This window comes from Chironomus tepperi, unplaced genomic scaffold (assembly GCF_022539635.2).
Source record: "Chironomus tepperi strain 1889 unplaced genomic scaffold, CSIRO-AGI_Ctep_v1 contig_33, whole genome shotgun sequence".
In the NCBI taxonomy this organism is placed as follows: Eukaryota; Metazoa; Arthropoda; class Insecta; order Diptera; family Chironomidae; genus Chironomus; species Chironomus tepperi.
In genome coordinates this window covers 1,090,498-1,110,677 of record NW_027226155.1, presented here as the reverse complement: position 1 = coordinate 1,110,677, position 20,180 = coordinate 1,090,498, and the positions used below count along the sequence as shown (strand labels likewise).

Genomic DNA, 20,180 nt, shown 5'->3' with positions numbered 1-20,180 from the left:
AATATGCTAATTTACATTTTCATCGCTAATTTTGTTCCAAGATCTTTATGATTATTTGAAACTAAGTTCCATATCCAAATAAAGGTTTGAATTTAATGACTGTCATGGAAGAGTTTATAATGTGCCCACATCTACGACGCTAATTTGATGATCATCTTCAAATATAATTTTTCTTATCTTTAGTGATTGTCAACTTCGGTTGAAAGAGTTAATGGCCTCTATGCAATTCTCGTGTGCTCAATAGTCGCCATTCAGACATATCATAATAAATATAAGGAGTTATTCGCTAATGATGTAAATAATATTGACGCGAAAGAGTTTTTGATGGAAATTTTATGACACAAAAATTAGGAAGATCAATTTTCAACAGTCAATCCAGCGATTGAGCTAGATGCAGGCAACTCCTGTGGGAGGTCATGGATCACAACTGATTTCAGCTCAACAACAGATGGAAAGCCTTCTGTTGTAACCTAAGCTCCAAATAGGAACATGGTTGCAGTAAGTAACTGATCTGTACGACCAGCGAAGGAAGTAAGTAATTTCCAATAGATATCATTAGCGTATGGTTCCTAATGAATCATTAGTAGCCTTGCAGATCTTCCTTTTATGTTCATATACATAATATTCATTTCAACTTGTTTTTGTTAATAAAATATTTTAATACTAAGAAATTTGATGACAATATTACAATAATAATCATATCGTAGATGGTCATTGAATTGATATCTGTCTATTCGCGAAATCATAGATGTAGACTGATTTGTTATAATTTTTTTCTTAGTGCTCGTCGATTAGTTTAGCGGTGTTTACAAGTTATAGTAAAAATCTATGGTGCAATATATTTTTGTAGATGAATTTTTACGTTACACCAGCGCGTGTGAAACAGTCGCAACGACTATTGAAAGTAAAAAAAATATATGTATATATTCATTAAACGCGAAAGAAGGAAAATATATAAGTCAAAAAATTCAGTTTCAGTTTCATTTGAAACCTCAGCTGATTCGCACCTAAAGTTTGTTTATTTACAAAGTGATTTGCCAGTTCGGCATGCAGTTTAACACAAATTTAATTTTATTGCTATTAATTGGTGTTAATCCTTGGCATGGAAAATGTTCATTAGATATTCATAGTAAGAATGTTACAAAGCGGCAGACTAACAACCAAGAAAATTTCATATTTGGCTTGCAGCGAAGTCACGTTGAAGGTAATTAATGCATTTAAATTCGCTATTAGCCTAGTTTAATTTATGTACAGACATATCAAATTTTTTTAAACAAAACTTCAAATTAGCTATCTATTTTGTTTAAAAATAGTAAATTTTCTTTATACAACGAATTATAGTGTAATGTAATTAAATGAAGTAGCTTTAATTATTATATTATTAAATGTGGAATTGCATAATATTTGTTTTGTTACGAATAATTACAGAATCTCGTTATTTCGAGCAATATGATTTTATCATCGCTGGATCAGGCCCAGGTGAGGTTTACTTCCGTCTCTTTCTTTCTTATCATAATCATCAACATAAATTTAATTCACGTATATTTGTTTTATTACTCTATGCGCCAGACTAATTTTTCATGTTTCTTTCTTTCTCACTCTCTTTTTTCATAATTTCATGTGGTCACCTTCAATAATGAAATGAAATGAAAATTATTATATTTATGTTATCTAGGTGGTTGCGCATTGGCTAATCGTCTCACAGAAAATCCAAAGTGGAACGTATTATTAATTGAAGCTGGCGACGTTGAGACAACACTTCAGAGTATACCAGTTGCGGCACCATATCTGGTATTATCAAAATATAATTGGGGATATAAAGCTGAGCAGCAAAATCAAACTTGTTTAGGTTAGTAAAAATGTTGAATTTTGTGTATGGTTCAATTTTGATTCGAGAAATTTCAATTTCTGAAAATTGGCGGGAAAATCTTTAAAGTTACAAAAACTTGGTTCTGTCTTGAATATTAATATAAATCTAATATTTTTCTCAGGACGAGAAGGTCAAAGATGTGCAGTGCCTCATGGAAAAGCTCTAGGCGGTTCAAGTGTTATTTTCTTCTTAATGCATACGCGTGGAAATCCTCGAGATTTTGATCGATGGGCCGAAGCGGGAAATTATGGATGGACGTATAATGAAGTTCTTCCGTATTTTATTAAGTCAGAACGTGCAAACATTGGAAAATATTCAGACTCGCCTTTTCATAATAAAAATGGCCTTTGGGGTGTTTCATTTAATTCGGAAAGAACTCCATTAGTAAAAGCTTTCGTAAAGGCAAATAAGTTATTAGGATTGGCTGAAATTGATTACAATAGTGACCAAAATTTGGGTGTAGCTTATGTCCAAGCGAACACATTAAATGGACGTCGACACTCAGCTTACAAAGCTTTTTTGGAACCAATTCTGAACCGGCCTAATTTACATATTATGGTCAATACGCGTGTTACAAAGATATTGATAAATCCTCAAACAAAAACAGCGTATGGTGTTGAAATAAGAAGAAATAATAAAAATTATCGCATCACAGCTAAAAAGGAGGTCATTTTATCATCGGGTACATTTCACACACCCCAACTATTAACATTAAGTGGAATCGGAAAGAAACAAAATTTAAATAAAATTGGCATTCCAATTTTACAAGAACTTCCAGTAGGTGACAATATGCATGATCACTATGCATTTGCGGAATTGATGTTCGTGACAAATAAAACAACAAATTATGGAATCATGACCTATCTCAATAATTTTTTACAATTTTTTAATGGTCGTGGATTATTAACACTGCCAAGCGGAACAGAAGCATTTAGTTTTATTAAAGTGCCTACAAATAATAGCTATGGTGAAAAAGTAGCCGATATTGAATTAATTTTTTCACCTGGTGGTGTTCATTTTGATCGTGGATTTGGAATAACAAATGGTGGTCGAATGAGACGTGATTTATATGATGCTGTTTACAAACCAATGGAGGACACAAATAAGGATGTATTTTTAATTTCACTTATGTTATTTCATCCGAGATCAATTGGACGAATTGAAATACCAAGTGCAAATCCATTTGCAGATCCGAAAGTTTATGAAAATATGTTTATAAATGAAGAAGATATTGAAAGTCTGCTATATGGTATTAAATACGTTTTAAAACTAATCAAACAAGAGCCATTTCGCAGTATTGGTGCTCGTCTTCATTCAATTCCACTACCTCTTTGTTCTCACATTCATTTTGCAACAGACGACTATTGGCGTTGCGCTATTCGAGCTATGGCATTTTCCATTCAACATCAAGTCGGCACATCAAAAATGGGTCCAAAATCAGATCCGACAGCTGTCGTTGACCCAGAACTAAAAGTTCATGGAATTAATAATTTAAGAGTTGTTGATACATCGATAGTTCCCGAAGCACCCACCGCCCATACCAATGCTATTTCTGTCATGATAGGTAATTAGTTAATGTGCCTTTATTTCCTCTTGATAATTAATAATTCATTCTATTTTGCAGGCGAGAAGGCAGCCGACTTAATAAAGCATGATTGGCATCGAATGTGAAAATGAAAATGATTGTTATGAGTTGTGAGAATAGTATGAGTTATATGTTGTCCATTGTCTTTAGGGTGTTAACATTTCGATGTCATTTTTAAACGAGACAGTTTCAATTTTTGAATGTAATGATTTCAAATCTGAGACATTAACAGAAGCAGTATTCTGCTTTGATGATTTTTATTTATACAGCCATCACAGGTGGTTTAATGGAAGAATATTGAAAACAAAGTAATCAAAATTTACTGTCCTAATGCCAAAATGAGCGGGAAAACCCCCGATATTTTGCAAATTATATAGTTACCCTAATTATTGCTCAAATGAATGAAAATCGTTGTGATATTTTTTATGTACAGAAATATATATTTTTTGTTGTTCTGAATTGTAAATAATAGTGATGCTAATGGATATTGTTGCTATCTGTGGTGCATATATGTACAAATAAAAATGAAAGAAAAATCTTTATTACGCTACGTTTATTTTTATAAAATGCATATCTTGATGCAGAGGGATTAAAAACGTTCAGAAAAAAATTAAAATAATCTCTTGAAAATGTTCAATGGTTGATGAGTGAAGGGAGGGTTATAAGTGCTTCGTATAATAATAACTGCAGTAATGGTAAAACACCGTAGGAAATTTAATATCTTTAATTCCTTATTCATATTCATCATAGAAAATGTTATACGAGTTTACATAGAGCATATGCACCCTTCACTTCTGTTTTCTCTTCCGATTCTGTTTCCTCCTACTACGACTGAATCTATTATCACAAGTTTGTAGCTAATTTTTTGAAATGGAAGGGTGGTCATGGATTTAATTTGTCTTTTGGTTTGACATTTCTATTATTTTTGATTTAGGAACTTTAGTCACATTTTTGTGGCTTGATTGGTCTTGTTAAAAGGTTGATTTGCGATTGTCGAATTATGTTGTAGAAGCGAAATTACTGATGGTAGTTATTTTAATGTAATCATTGAATTCCAAAATGATTGATTCTTAGAATACCCCTAACGCTAATTCCACACCCAATTAACACCTCAAATTTTGACAATATCGAACAGATACCAAGATTTGTTAGTGGAATTTCAATAATGTGCTAACTTAACCATCATGAATTGATGAACATTTACTGAAAAATTAACAGAAAACGTTTCTTTGAACTTTAAACTTGATTTCAGTCGTTTTTAAAACTTGTCACAACCTGACTACACATGTTATCTCGAATTAAAGAGTTATCATCTTCGCAAATATTTTCCAACCGCTAAAAATGCGTTTATCCTTTCTACATACAAACAACCAATCCTACTAATCATTTCCATTACTCAGTTTATTTATTCTAATATTTTATAAAATAGAAAAAACGATGAGTCGAGGGTAAATTGATACATTTTATACACTCCTTAGCAACTTTTTTGCGAAATTTTTTACTCTCGGTATACAATTGCTCTGACGAGCATACTTCTTCAAGCCGTGAATGAAATTTGAGTACTTTTTTACTAGTTTTTCTTTATTTGTTTGTATTTTTATAATACATGTTATCGATTTTTTCAAAGATAATTGCTGCGAATGAATTCTTTTTTTTTTCTATTCACTATAAAAAAAGAGGGTGAAGCATTTTTCATGTATATGAATTCATACACTATTCAAAAACATCATACAGTTCGTGCCTAACAGATCATAAATCATGACATTTAAAATTAAATTATACATGCTATATTGCTCTATCGGTATATTGAATTACAGCGATAACAAGTGTCGCCAATGAACAAATTGTTTTGAAGATATTTTTATGATGAATCATCGTGATATCTTTGTTATTGTCTTTAATTCTTTAGGGTTTTCTTAGCTTGTGTGTGGAAAGTATGTCCAGAAAATGGACTAATCAATTAAATTTTTATGTATTTATGAAGTTACAATTTTGGAAGTTTTAGTAAATTTTCCAACATAATTAATTTATCTCATAAAACTCGTTAGCCTTGAGAGAACTGGAATTTAATAATCTAAAATATACAGTCACATGCGTATCATGAAGAATATGAGTCCCTATTAAAATAACGAATTTTAATAATTCGAAACTTCATTTTTACGAACACTTCATTTTTTCAACCGTATCATTTTTTCGAAAAATTCTTCATGCAAATCTCTTATAATTTTCAAAATTTAAAAAACCGTTGAATTTACTATGCATTTATACATACACGTTTCCAATGTTTTCTACAATAAAACTGTTTATTTACATTAAAAACAATTAAATTAGCTTAGTTCATCAATATAAGAAGAAAACTTAGCTATAAAATATATTTTTAAGATAAATAAAATGCTTGAAGAAATTAACGGTTTTTTAAAATTTGAAAATTATAAGAGATTTGCATGAAGAATTTTTCGAAAAATGATATGGTTGAAAAAATGAAACTTCGTAAAAATGAAGTTTCGAATTTTTAAAATTCGTTATTTTAATAGGGACTCGAAGAATATTTATGACTAAGAAGAATACGTGTCACTTAGGCATTCATTCAATTGACTGCGTTGATTAAAGAGTTCAAAAAAGTTTAATACAAAAAACGAAATATGGTGAAATATAGTAAAAAACAGTTGGAAGTACATTATTGTGTATAATGAATGTGGCAGAATGTAATACAAGCTACTGAGAAACATAATATGAAGAAGAGAAAAAAGACCGCCAAGTAGCAAATAATATGTGGAGAATAATTGCGCATGCGCATATGTGTATGTTAATTAAAATGTTTTAGAGTCAATAAATGATTTCATCGCACAAATTGTTCTCTATAAATAGAACCTCTATATGTAAAATTGATGGAAATCTAACATTCATAAATTCAATTCGCAAGAGTGTTTTTTCTGTTCGTATTTTTCGATTAGTTTGTAGAGGTCACGCACAAGTTTCAAGACACAAATTTTTGTGATCCTAAATAATACATGAGATGCTTTTAAAATCGTAGATAAAAATAGAACATTTTTGTATAGAAACTTGTGTGCTGGATGAGAGAAAAAAACACGTTTAAATAGCAAACAAATTTCACCATTCAATCACCACCGGAATTAAAAAAATTATTGTTTTGATATAATTAATTGACTTACCTGAAACTATGAGAGCTTCATTTGGTCCTACAGTGTGTATATTTCCCATGATTGATATTCCTTATGATAATTTAATCGCTTATATCCACCAAATAATGATATTGACACTCTTATCAATTTTTTTTATTCTTTTTTACACAATATTGGACTAATTTGTTTGCCTTTTTGACAATTTCCACAATCCAATGAACAATTTACGCTATCTAACACCTTTCCTTATCACTGCACTCAATTTATAATCAATTATTAAGAATTATTTTATGCCGCGAGCATCATTATTCTTATCAAAAAAATTTCAATTTTTCTGCGCATGTATATAAACATTAGCTGAAATAGGCAAACACATACATGCTAAAAGTTCTTATTTGACCGAATGTCTTCAATTTAAATAGTTTTTTGACCGTTATTTGTAGCATTAAAAATTGTGACGCATTTTGAGCATAATCCTGATTGATTTATTATGGCAATTATTAGACTTTTACTGACTACTCAATGTCACCAGACTTATTAGCATTATTTCAGGTAGCTTATTAGATGGTTAGTAGCATTTTTGGGATTTAATCACGTGGTATATGAATTAGCGGTAATTATTTGATTTTATTGTCTTTTTTTCTCAAATTCCATTATTCTGGTAATGACATTGATTGAAAGTATACCTATTGTAATCTTTATTGGAATTTAAGCCACGTGAGGGTAATTTGTTACTTTATAACTTCTTATCTAATCAGTAATTTCCCAATTAATGAAATTGTTATTGTTGTAATCTAACGGTTATTAATTTGAATTTCTCTGAACTGAACTGAAATGAACATTTTGGATTTCTGAACGTAAAATTGAAATTTTTATGATATTATGCTATTTTATTAAAATTGTGTGCGGTTTTAAATGCTTGAGATGTTTGAAACTAAACATTAAATCTATAGTTAAATTTTCACTACTGAAATCACTGTCTAACTCTTTAAAATTGATTTTGAACTTTTCACATGGAATTTCAAACCCGACTAAAATAATTAAATTAACTTTTTCATGGTCACTATGATAAATCATGGCGAATCATAAAATTGCATGAATAAAATAACCAAATGAAAAAAACGGCCTTCTAAAATTTGAATTTTATGCTGAACATTCCAGAACTTTTTTTTTCAAAAATTTAACCGTTTGAAATTATTTAATACAATTTTATTCAATATTTAATAGTGTCAATGAAGAGCCTGTCTGCAAATAAGTAGAACTTAACAGTCACAAAATCAGTTCCTTAACAGTTCATACACTACTCGGTAAAAATATCATAGCAATCAATGTGTTTATTTATTGACAAAACAAAGTTTGCCGGACAAAAAAGTTTTCTTAAAAAGTTTAGTGAAATTAAAGGAATTACTGCTCAAAACCCCTAAAAATGGAAGAAAACAAGCAAAAGTTAGATGTGTGGATCGTCAAAATCCAAAATCAAGAAAGAATGACCAGACAACGTGCACTTAAAGAATTATTAGAATTTTGTCAAAATGAGAAAAATTTAAACAAGGAAAATTCAATTGAAGTCTTTGATTTCACTTATTTGTGCCTTATCAAGTGCTACAATGATAGATATGAGATGTGTAGGAGTCTGGCATGCTCAATAATTACTGAGATATTGAAGCATTTACAACAAAATGATTATTACTTGAGTTTGCTAGTTCCAGTCATTGCAAAACGTTTGGCACCGATCGAATTAATTGAGGAAAGCGAGGAAATGAGACTCCAGTTACTTAAGCAGCTTAATTTCATCATTGATAAATATAAAGAACTTAAAATCACTGGAGCTGTTCGTGATAAAGGAGGTGATGGTGAAGATCGATTGCTCAAACCTTATAATGACATAATTGACATCCTCAAGGTCCGTTTAATGGACAATTATCCAGCCATTCTCAAAGAATGTTGTGAAATCATAAAGTTAACAGCTATTGCATCCAGCTCCTTCCATTATCGAGCTGAAAGTCTTGCGGAACCATTAATGACTTTATTGAAGCATCGACATTCAGGCATCCGAATTGCTGCTATTGAAGCTCTTGGTGTTGTTGGATTGAATATTCTTACAAATGTCGATAAATTAAGGCGAATACTTAAGGAAATATCACCTCTAGTTATGGATCCAGTTCCATTTGTGAGAAGAGAATGTGGTCGCGTTGGATGTCTGTTTTTGATGAAGTTGCGTGATCGATATTCGTTGTTTGAGCCAATATTGCCTTTAATGTTGTGTTGGTAAGTATACTTAATATTCAGTTACTAGATTGATATTAAAATAAAATGTATTGCAGCCTTACCGACGAAATCGAGGAAGTCAGAACAGAAATTGAAAAGCTATGGATAGAAGCTGGAGAACTCTATTATAGTGAAAATGAGGCAGAACTACAGAAATTGAATTTAATTGAACAAATTCCTATCGATTACCCTAAAATCATCGCAAAACGTCCAACAATCGGATGTCGTGCATTAGTTCGCAGATCATTGAAAGTATTGAACGTTATACTGCATGAAATGGAAGATTGGAAGGAAGATGTTCGTCTACATTCCACAAAATTATTGTATCAAGTTGTAATTCATAGTGAGGATCAGCTAGCACCAAAATATTACGATATTAATGCTGTATTATGTAAAACATGCCAAGATCAAGAACCTCCAATTGCAAAATTAGCTATTGAAGTTGCTGGACTTATTGGATATTTCGTCAATCAAAAGACTTGGAGTAAATATGCATTTGAGGAGTTGAAGACTAGACAGAATAAATTGGGTCCAATAAAATGCTTAAATGCTTTATATAGAGAATCAGTGGACAAAGAGAAATTCGACAATTTAAAAGATCTGATTGACATTTTTATGGACAATTCCATTTGTCACAACACGTCAGTTCCATTTCAAACTGAATTCCTTACTTTCCTCAAAATTTTACATCCGGGAGTTTTGCTTGCTGACGAAAAAGTTTTGGAAAATTTCTACATTGTGACATTAAAGTTAACAGCTATTGGATATGACAATGAAGCCATTAGGAATGAAGGAATTGAAATTTTGAAGTTGATTGCTGAGCCTGAAAGTATCTCGAAAATTCACGCAAAGTATTTGAAATCAGCTCTGAAAACTTTGGATCTTCTTGATAAGGCTAATAAGGACTCGTTTGAGCAAGTTATGGTTCTTTACGGGATCATCTGCATCTGTGGATATGAGGTAAACATTTTTGCTAACGTATTTTAAAAATTTGTTTTTAATTGCTTATCAAAGTTCAAAAGTTGAACTTGAAAGTTCTAAAATTGAGCTTGAATTTCATTATTTCAAATTTTGTTTCACCGTTAAATTACAAATCTCAATTTAACTCTTTGATGTTCCTTTTAGAAACCATTCCTGGATGATCTGAAGTCCTCAATTAAACTTACACTGGAAAATGCTGAAGGAGAAGGAAAGATAAAGATCCTAAGTGCAATGGCTATGGTAATACTTATTAAATTTCTTTATTAAGCACATTCTTATTTAATTCATTAAAGGCTTCATTAAATTGGGACAAAACAATTGATGTTGAGGATCCAAATGAGAATTTCTTAATTATGATGTCCTATATCAATGGTAATTAACTCAAATTTTACTTCAAATTTAACTTAATTATCCTAAATTTCTCCTTTTAGAATGCATTGCTCCACATTTAGTTTGGCACGCTGGACGTACAGCTGAATCTGTAAGGACAATGGCAGTTACTGCTTTATGCTCATTAATTCAAGGAACAACAAATGAAATTCCAACTAAAATTGTAGATGCACTCATGATTCCATTGATATCATTAATTGACGATAATAATATAGCAACAAGATCTTATGCCTTGAAGATTCTCATGTATGTTGGACCACTGAAGTATGATCAGCTCAAGACTTTCGGATCTGGATTATTATCTCGTTTAGATGATGCAGGACATGAAGTTCGTGTGAAAGCTGCAAAATGTTTGGGAAAACTAAAATTAGTTGAGGATGAGCAAGAAGAGTTCGGTGACATGTGGGAGCATTTATTGAAGCAAATTTTCAGCACCATGATGATTCATCTTGAAAGTCCTGAAATTGATTTAAGGAACAGTTTAATTGACTCAATAACTGAACTTTGTAAAAATTGTCCAAATGCATATATTGCTGCATTGAAGGAAGCAATGCTGTCGGATGAACTGAAATCAAAATTACCGTCTGGATCATCTTGAAAAAATGCGTAGAAATATATTTTGTGTACCCTGAATTTACGTTATAAGCCAGTGGCTTATGGGAAGAAAAAAGTTTTCAAAATCGTAAAAAAAGGCTTAATAACGAGTAATGGCTTAATAAAAAAATGTAAACAAAGAAGAAAAAACGAAAATTTTCATGTAAATCTTAAAAATTATTAAGTTTTCCTAGTCCTTACTGATTGTTTATATCCGAATATGTCATTTAAAATCGGAAAATTTATTTTATCTAGTTTAATTAATGACTTTTTGGTAGTGGCTTATTAACGGATACACAATTTTTCCAGAGTCAAATTTCTTTACTAAGCCAGTGGCTTAGTAACGGGTAGTGGCTTATAACGTAAATTCAGGGTACTTATTTTTGATAAAAATAAATGAATTTTTAACGGAAATTTGGTTTTTGAAATTTATGCTGCAATTGAAATTTTAGGTTCAAAATTTGAACCATTTAGATTTTTGAATTTTAAATATCCGTTAAATCTTAAAATAAATCAATGACTTAGTGGTATCAGAAATAAAGTTTATTTAGCTTCCGCGCATTGCACGGAATATTTTACATATGTAGTTAAGAAGTAACTTAAACACTGATGGTTTTGAAAACATTAAATCCACTGAGAGCTGTTGACAAAATGACACCAGGCAATTGTGGATGCCAATGAAGTTCCTTTATTTCTTTTTGGCCTTGATGAATAAAGAGAAGTTGTGGTGGCACATCCTTAAGTTGTGGATCATTCTCATCGCCATCATCCTTTTCAATTGAAAGATCAAAGATTGCAATTTGATCATCGTCACCGCCAGTAGCTAAAACAGTAGAATCAAGTGGATTCCATTCAACAGTTGTTATGTGATCTGTGTGGTGCTTAAATGTCGCAATTGGTGTTTTATTTTGGAAATGTCTAAGATCCCAAACTTTTAAAATTCCATCGTCACATCCACTTGCAATAAATGGCTCAGATTTATTCCAACTAATAACATTGACGTCATTATCGTGAGCATTGTCAGCTGTCAACATACATGCTTTATGTGGTGCTGCTCTTGTGTCCCAAATTCTTATTGATTTATCAGCAGAACATGTAGCCATAACATTTGCTTCATTTGGACTGAATTGAATATCTTCAACTGATGCTGTATGTCCAACTAATGGAACTTGATTTACAATCCATGACGATTCAGCTGGTCTCCAAATATGAATGTCCTTATTACAATCACCTGTTGCTAAAACTCCAGGTTCTGTTGTTGACCAATCTATTCCATAGCCTTCGGTTCTATGTCCTCGAAAGACAAAGACAGGCTTAACAAGTGCACTTTGGTTCGTGCTTTCGTACAGTTTTAAAGCTTCATGATCATTAACAGCATTTAACTGCTCAGTTATGTTGAAAACAAACACCTTTCCAGTTTCACTAAAACTTGCGGCAAATGACTGATTGTCTATATTTGTTGATCTTATTCTGTTGACGCAGCCGACATGGTTAATTAATGCACAATTCATTTTAGGCTTTTTCTCCTCTGTCTCCTCAATGTCATCTTCATCATCAGATAAATCACTGTCCAAGTCACTATCCTCTTTCTCTTTGGATGTTCTGTGCAAATTGGACATTTTCATTACAATAACATTGTTGACATGTGAGGCTGAAGCTTGAGTTCCGCAAACTAATGACAAACTCATTGGAAATGTTTCACGGACGCCCAATTGATCCTTGATTATGTCAAAACTTAAACAGGGAGCTCCAGTAGATGCACTGTGAAGCATAATGTAAGCAGATTCATCGCAAACAAGTTCTTCATCGTCCTGTAATTTTCGATTTGGTAAATATACTTCTTGATCTTCATTTTCGTTCTCATCGTCTGATTCCTCAATTTCATCATCGTTGATTACTTCCACTTCCATTTTCTCACCGTTGTCTTCCATGATTTAATCACTTTTACTTTAATTAACTATGAAAAACTTAAAATTTCGTGTTTTGTTATTTTTGAACAAAAACGTGAGTTTGTTGTTTGATTGTGTGTGTGAGTTAGGTTCAAAAATATTGAATTATCATTAACGGGTTTTCAAAATTTAAATGAATTTTTGATCAAACAGGGGATTATCAACTAAAATTCTGGAAAAGTCAGTAACCAGACAATCCCCTGTGAGAAAAAATTTTCATCAATTAGAAAATATCGTGAAAAACGTTCTAAACTCATCCAAGATAATATAAAACCGTCAACATAGGTTTATCAGACACAGCACATATGGATATCTTTGCCAACAACTTGCAGCAGCAAAGGTAAATATGATTTTTTCAAAATTTAAATTCCTCCATAAAAAAATTAATCATGGAGAATGTCGCTGGATGTGAAAAAAAAATTTTCCTTGAGAAATTTTCACAAACATACAGCTACAGATAAAAAGCTATAATCAACAATACAAATAAAAATATTTTTCAGGGCGGTGACAGAGCAATTACGCCGAGAAGCTGCAATTCAGAGAATGCCTGTAACTCAAGCAGTCTCTGATATCATCAAATATGTCACGGAACATGAGCAGGAAGATTGCTTGCTTGTTGGCTTCTCCAGTCAAAAGGTTAATCCATTCCGAGAAAAGAGCAGTTGCAGCATTTTGTAAACATAATCGTTTTTAATGAAAAACCAAAGTCATCGTCAGTGTCTCATGTTCTACTTACTGTGTTTTGGGAGTGGTTAATGCTGAGGATTAAACATAATTTTATGATTTAGAGCATAAAATTTAAAAATGGAAAATTCAGTAATATTTTAAATTTCAAATATACGTTAGAATAGTTCAAAATTCATCACTCATAAAATGATTAATTATATAGCTCTGACACTATTTTGTTTCATAGAAACAGTTCTACACTCAGCACCAAGGAATTTAAATCAGCCTTTGACCATTCCCAAATTAATTTATCCGATGTATATCGCTTTGTGAGCTTAATCATAATTATCACCTACACTATATGATTTGAATTATATTAATAAGCGACTTTAGTTAATTAACATTATATTAAAAAAAGTATTTCGATGAATAATTTCGCACAAATGCGATATGAATAATTTAATTCCTTCACATTTAGTGATTCAGTGCTTTTTTTCTCTTTAACAAAAAATTACAATAATGATGAGAATATCTATGTGAATGTTTTCCTTCTTTGTTGATTATGTATCCGACTAATATTTTAATTAAGTAAATAAAATGTCTATCAACTATATGTCTACACAATTTGATGGTTTACATGATTTATTTTAAATTTTTCAGAATTATCAAAGAAAGATCTGGAAACACTTGAAATAAAATTCCTCTAATGCAGCATGAAAATATAATCAGTTATAAGAGCTTGCAGCAAAGAGTATTCATAGATAGAGCCAGTTTTAAACGTCAACTGAGAAAGGTCATGAATCACAGCTTCAGGACAACCAGCGAAGTAAAGTAAATAAGTAACCCTAACAGACAAAGTGACTGCTTTAGAAACCGTAGTGGTCTTTCTGTAATATGAAATCATATTCTATGCATTTTAAGGACTTGCTGGTCGAATAAGGCTCAAATTTGGTATGGTAACCTGAAAGGATTGGATTCGAATCCAACCAAATTCAAATTTGTCCTTTTCCGGAAGTTTAGATACTTCGACTGCTTAATGTACAAGATCAGGCTATGATTGGGGGCTTTTGGGCAACGTTGGATCAGGAATGGGAAGAGCTGTCGGAGAAATAGGAATGAGATCTAGAAGATGGTTGTCTTAAGATTGGAATATTGTCAAAAACAGGACCTAAAAGGATCACTTCAGCATCCACAGAAGATCGAAAAGAGAGCCTCAGTTTATCCGAAACCTAGATATGAAAATTATGTATAATATGCTTGATCCTGCATAATATAAATTCATAAATATTATGAGATAAATACAGTCCAAATATCAAATCAGCCTTGTAATTAAAGGCTATTAATATTCATAAGATAATAAAATATGGAAGCAAATGAGAATTTATTATGAATAGCTAATTATGTGGACTTGAGGAATTTATTCAAACATTTTATTCATACAATCTGTCATAGTCAAATTTATGCATAATGTCCTGAAATTTTCACAGCAAAATTTCCAATTTTAAAGCTTAAGGCTTCTTATAAAAGTACTTAAAATTAATTCTGATCCTTACTAAACTAAAAGTATACCTTCCATAGGAAGGACAGATTACTGATCAATCAGAAGATCCATTTGGTGATGATGGAACGTAGAATACTTGGGTTGGCTGTTCTGCTGTAAAAAAATTTATTGGCATTTCGTTCAGCAATTCTTCCACCAATTCATCAACATTTCGTACGTTCGGCATAAGTTCAACGTGTCTCTTGAGTTGCATTCTGTAGGCTTGTCGGTTTATTAAAGCTGTTGTTTCATCCTGGATAAGAGATTAATGATTAAATTTGTAGGTAAACTTTCAAGTTTTAAATTTTCTTGCTGGAAGTTAGATTAAGCATTTTCGAGATCGCAAACAAGACTTCCCAGTCTCGAGATCAATTGTCGAAACCGAGACTTCGAAGAATTAGTTTGAACTCTTAATCTTGAAATCTTGATCTCGAAAATTCATCAAAAATGGCTACTGTATTAATTTTGTACTTACGTCTGTCAACTGTCCATCTGCAACGGGAAGATTCCTGCAGCATATTGAATAAATGATTCCCATGATATAACAATGATTTATGGTATTTTAATGAATTAAAAATAAAAGTTTGAGTTTTACAGATAGTTCAGATTTTAATTATATCTGATCTACTTGAAATGTGTCAGAATACTGCTGTTTTTATAAGAATTTTAATCAATCTACCTGAATAAAGATTCTTAGGTCATGAAAGTTTCCTAAAAGGAGTTTAAAAGAATTAAAATCTGTTATGTTCTCTAATCTGAAAGTTATGGATCATTCATGAGCAGTAAGAGAGTAAAGTACAGCATCAGTACCGTCCCGACAACAATACTCCAGATGGTCGTCCTACCTAAAATTCCCAGAAATATATCAATAATGAACATGATCGCGATAAATAATGTAAATAATATAAATTGCCATAAAACATAGTCAAAGGATGTATGGTGGAAATAAAAGAAATAAATTTCAATCAATCAATTTGAAATCTGACGCTTAATAAACAAATGGGATGTAATATGACATCATCGAGAAAAAATATTGAAAAATTGCAGACTTTATATCTATTTTCTTGAAAAAACAATCATCTTTATTTTTCGTTCACATGTGCTACAAATCGTGTTGTCTTCTATTCGAATACTACAAATTTTATTCAAATATATTTTTTTTATACTCTTTTAAATTATTCAAAAAATTGATTTAATTTTTTTAAAAATATCTTTTTAAAACTTTAACAAATTAATTACAACTTTCTTATTAAGTCATTCATAAGTGCAAAATTAATGAGCCATTTACTTTAATTAATTCATCGTAAATTTTCATTATCATCTTTTTTTTATACATTTAATTGATTGAGAAACTTTGCGTTCGATTCGTACGATGCTTCCAAATGAAAGAAAAGTGCGTATTTAATTAATTTATTCCTTCAATAATTATTTAATTAGAGACACTTATGGGATTAGTTTATCGATTATACAAATTTAGTGTGTTATAATTAATTAATTAATATATAGTAAGAAATTCAGAGGACTGAATGAGATGAGCTTTGGATCAACTGATTTGCAACTTGGATGTGGACATTTGGGTTGTATTCCTTACTGCTTGTTGGACCGTAACTCTTGAAGAGCACAACATAGTCTGTAGGACAAGTCACGATATAACATCAAAAACACGTGACAGTACACGAATGGCGTTTATACGACTGCATTTGATTCCTTTAATGGCAATAATTAGGACTGATCTGATCTTAGTATGTTAACTACAAAAAGGATATCCTTATTGGATTAATTAGATGCATATTTAAATAGAAAACTTCCCAATTGGTTTGATTTTTTTGTTTGACTACTTAGCTGTATCTCTTGTTTTAGGGACGACTAATTTCGTCTAGATGCAATTTGATGTCAATAATCACTAGTCAAACTAGTTGTTGAATCTTATTTTGATGCTTAATGTCTTAAAACTTTACTATATAGCCGGAAAAAAGAACTTTCCCAAAAATTAGTTCCAAACGGGAATCGAACCCGCATCCTAAGATATCCAATCGTAATCCTTTTTCTTTAAGCTATCCGAATTGTTGAAGTTCTTGACAGAATGCCAATTTAAAGTATTATTCTGCTCTGAAGGTTTCTAGACAGTCTATAGACTTGGGAAATCCAACAAAGTTAATACTCAAAGCAGTCTGAGAGCAGCAAGGATAGTCGGAAGATCTTTTACAAGCCTTAGTGTCCACAACAAAAGGTTTGCTAATGCCTTATCGCCTACCACCTTACAGATATTAGGTAAACTAGACTTTTCTATAAAGCTTAATACCTCTTCTTCAAACTACCACCAAGTCAATCATCAATTGATCTCAAAATCATCTCTCTGTTTAATTCTGACGCAAAATCATATCTTTATCTATTAAGCCTTCATGCAAATACTCCATAATACAATACTTATCGTTACTTAAATCGGATTTTGGTGTTATTCTATATCGAATGAATGATTATTATATGAGCTCTATTTTAGGAGTCTGATGGGTGAAACTTATTGTTCTATTATTTTGCTGCAATGTTAAGCCTTTTTGCTCATTCTGATGAGGGGTTTGGAAATTGATTGATTTTTGAATTTGGGAGTTAGTCTTTAAATTAGGGGAATTTAAGGTTTTTGACAAAAGTTTAATCTTAAGTACAATTTAAATTTGTTAGGTTTTTTATAATTTTGAAGTAAATCAACGCTATTTTTAATTGAATTATTGAACAAACTAACACAATAAAGAAAAAGTCTCAAACTCTTTTGATTCATGCACTTCAATTACTGTGCCGAGAATTCTTTATTGAATCATTCAAGCTTCTCCGAAAAAGTCATCGATTAAGAAGAAAAATTAATAATTTAATCAAGATCTACAGAGCACTTTTATCGCCTAAATCAACCCTTTTCAATCAATTTCCTGTCCTATTTCATTTTCAATAATTTTAAGATGAAATCATTCCTTCATTTTCTTATCTTAAGAAACTTTTAATTGCATTTCTTGTTTTTCCTAGAAAATGTCTAACTAAATGGCAGCATTAATTGATAAAGTTAAATGCAAATGTTGATGTTGGAAGTTCTTTAATAATTTTCTTTCTTTCCTCGATTTCGTGAAAAATTGTTTGTGTCAAGGAGAGTCAATATCAGTGATGAAGCTTATTGTAAATCAACAAGTAAACAATCTGTGTCAGACACGATATAAACATCTCCATAGTTACATTTTTACACGTTCAATTCAATTGACTGAGCTCACATGAAAATATAAAATTACATTTATGTTATTTTGATTCATTTATATTCGTATAATAAGCTGAAGCTTCTTTTTTATAGAATTAAATGATGAAAATGTGTAAAAGCTTTATGTTTATCAATGAAATGTATTATACTGATGCATAGGGTAAGATTAATCGAGTTGAATATAGAATACTTGTTAATTTGACGAAAATATATGGGAAAATCCGCCAAGTTCAAAAAGTGCCAACATTTGGTTTTTTATAAATTTTTCTTTAAATCGCCACTTAGAGCAATATTAAGGTACTAAATCAAGCGTATAAACAACAAATGGACAACTTTTGATGCTTTCCTGATGCTATAAATCACTTAATAAAGAGAAATTTTGATTTTTCTTGCGTTAATCGATCCTGCATCGAAAAAAATTTTTTCTAAAAAATTAAAAATTTACTTAATTAGTTACCTAGACGGTATCAGTTGCATTAATTTACGTTCCTGAATTTAAGTTTTATCAATAATTGTCATCTGTCATAATAATTGTCATAAGACAAAATTAATAAAAAAGTAGCGTTAATCGATCCTGCACAACCGATTATTCCAAATCAAATTTATGAAAATTTGGATTGTTTACAAAATTAATTTCACTTAATTAATGATTCGAGCATTATTTTATCGCGTCTAATAATTGAATTGTGTGATTTTATCTTGTATAAATTATATTGTAAATGAGAACTCGGCCTAAAAACGTCTCAAATTAGTTTTTGATGTAAAATTTAACGAATTTTTTGTAATTTAAAAAAATGAGCAAATTTTTCCAGTTCATGCTTTTAGCGGATTTGCCCATATGAATTCGACTGCTTTGATTGAAATTCAAGGTTAGAATGTGGCTAAAATTTTCAACATTGACAATTCGTGAAATTTTGAAACTTGAAAAACCGTTAAAAATTCTTTTGTCTTTCAAATGAATTTGAAGATTTGAATTTTGAAAGTCTGTTAGGATTATAAATCAAAATAACCTAAAAAACAAATGAAATTTTTAAATATTTCATAATTTTGACACTCCTTGACACAACACCAACCAAAAAGTTAACAGTTTATGAAGAGGATTAATTAAATTTTCATAATCTAAAGAACGTTTCGTATTAGGACAAGGCTTTCCGGTATCTTCTAAGATGTTTTATTGTTAACATTTTTTTGTTCCTGGAAGTCGTGGAAGGGGCAATAATTTTCCATTTTCTCATTAATAATCTTTTTTAAAAAAACCGTCTTTTCTTAAACCATTTTATAAATTTTTTATCTTATTAAAATTTCATTCTCTCAATGTCAAATTGTTATTTAAATACATTAGATTTTTTTTTGTGGCACATAAAAAATTGGATTTAACAGGGGTATTATTGTGCACAATAAGATAAAAAGAGTTATTATTTGTTAAGATTCTTATTTTGTGCTCTAAATCCCATTATTTGAATTAATTTTAAATGATTTTTTTTATCACCCTTTCTATTTTCCATTTGTTCCGACATTAAACAGAGTTTTCCGTTTGTAGCAGTGCCAAGTGATGGATAATGGAGGACTATTTAATTTAAAGATTGTTTTTATGATAGATAATTGAGCATTCTATTGCATCTAGTGTTCGTTATGTATTTCACGATTGCATTTAGTTGGGTAATTTATTGCAATAATTCATTCTGGTTATATTTAAAGGCTCCAAAGTGCTGAGTCATGAAAACATTCAACGGATAATTTTTGAATTTTAAGTGAATATCATAGTTTCCTTTCCCTCTTTTAACGGTTCATTTTTAAATTTAGTATCAGCCTACTTAACACATTTTGACAAAAAGAACAGGATAAAAGTTAAAATATTTAATTTAAGTAGGTTTACAACATTTTTAATACATTTTGATTTGCAAATTACGTATAATCAAATCATATAAACCTGCTGCATAACTATTTTCATGTTTA

At 30.7% G+C, this 20,180-nt stretch overlaps 4 protein-coding genes across 5 annotated transcripts in view; 2 read left to right on the top strand and 2 right to left on the bottom strand.

Moving 5' to 3' along the window:
- Flo2 (flotillin-2) overlaps window positions 1–6,958 on the bottom strand; it is a 77,605-nt gene extending 70,647 nt beyond the window's left edge. The window contains exon 1 of one of the 2 annotated variants that reach the window (XM_070646255.1): window positions 6,629–6,958. In XM_070646255.1, the coding sequence (XP_070502356.1) occupies window positions 6,629–6,677 (49 nt within the window). In that variant the 5' untranslated portion in view covers window positions 6,678–6,958. The remainder of the gene's footprint in view (window positions 1–6,628) is intronic. The other variant, XM_070646262.1, reaches the window with a different exon arrangement.
- LOC139094681 (glucose dehydrogenase [FAD, quinone]-like) lies at window positions 1,002–3,952 on the top strand. Its single transcript, XM_070645817.1, has 5 exons — window positions 1,002–1,204; window positions 1,429–1,479; window positions 1,676–1,849; window positions 1,992–3,434; window positions 3,495–3,952. The coding sequence occupies exons 1-5, from the start codon at window positions 1,048–1,050 to the stop codon at window positions 3,539–3,541; spliced, it is 1,872 nt and encodes a 623-aa protein (XP_070501918.1). The 5' UTR covers window positions 1,002–1,047; the 3' UTR covers window positions 3,542–3,952.
- Window positions 6,959–7,518: 560 nt separating the features above from the next.
- Dnaaf5 (Dynein axonemal assembly factor 5) lies at window positions 7,519–11,231 on the top strand. Its single transcript, XM_070646002.1, has 5 exons — window positions 7,519–8,866; window positions 8,923–9,826; window positions 9,992–10,087; window positions 10,141–10,219; window positions 10,279–11,231. The coding sequence occupies exons 1-5, from the start codon at window positions 8,025–8,027 to the stop codon at window positions 10,833–10,835; spliced, it is 2,478 nt and encodes an 825-aa protein (XP_070502103.1). The 5' UTR covers window positions 7,519–8,024; the 3' UTR covers window positions 10,836–11,231.
- A 121-nt stretch (window positions 11,232–11,352) lies between these two features.
- l(2)09851 (WD repeat-containing protein 1 l(2)09851) lies at window positions 11,353–12,854 on the bottom strand. Its single transcript, XM_070645371.1, has one exon. It carries the CDS (start codon window positions 12,760–12,762, stop codon window positions 11,431–11,433), a length of 1,332 nt encoding a protein of 443 aa, XP_070501472.1. The 5' UTR covers window positions 12,763–12,854; the 3' UTR covers window positions 11,353–11,430.
- Between the last annotated feature and the right edge of the window lie 7,326 nt (window positions 12,855–20,180).

Excerpts from the sequence above, each read along its gene's own strand:
- LOC139094681 (XM_070645817.1), top strand. The coding sequence starts at position 1,048 with ATGCAGTTTAACACAAATTTAATTTTATTGCTATTAATTGGTGTTAAT. Across the intron at positions 1,480-1,675 it reads CATCGCTGGATCAGGCCCAG|GTGGTTGCGCATTGGCTAAT; the intron begins GTGAGGTTTACT and ends TATGTTATCTAG. Across the intron at positions 3,435-3,494 it reads TGCTATTTCTGTCATGATAG|GCGAGAAGGCAGCCGACTTA; the intron begins GTAATTAGTTAA and ends TCTATTTTGCAG.
- Dnaaf5 (XM_070646002.1), top strand. The coding sequence starts at position 8,025 with ATGGAAGAAAACAAGCAAAAGTTAGATGTGTGGATCGTCAAAATCCAA. Across the intron at positions 8,867-8,922 it reads TTGCCTTTAATGTTGTGTTG|CCTTACCGACGAAATCGAGG; the intron begins GTAAGTATACTT and ends AATGTATTGCAG. Across the intron at positions 10,088-10,140 it reads TCCTAAGTGCAATGGCTATG|GCTTCATTAAATTGGGACAA; the intron begins GTAATACTTATT and ends AATTCATTAAAG.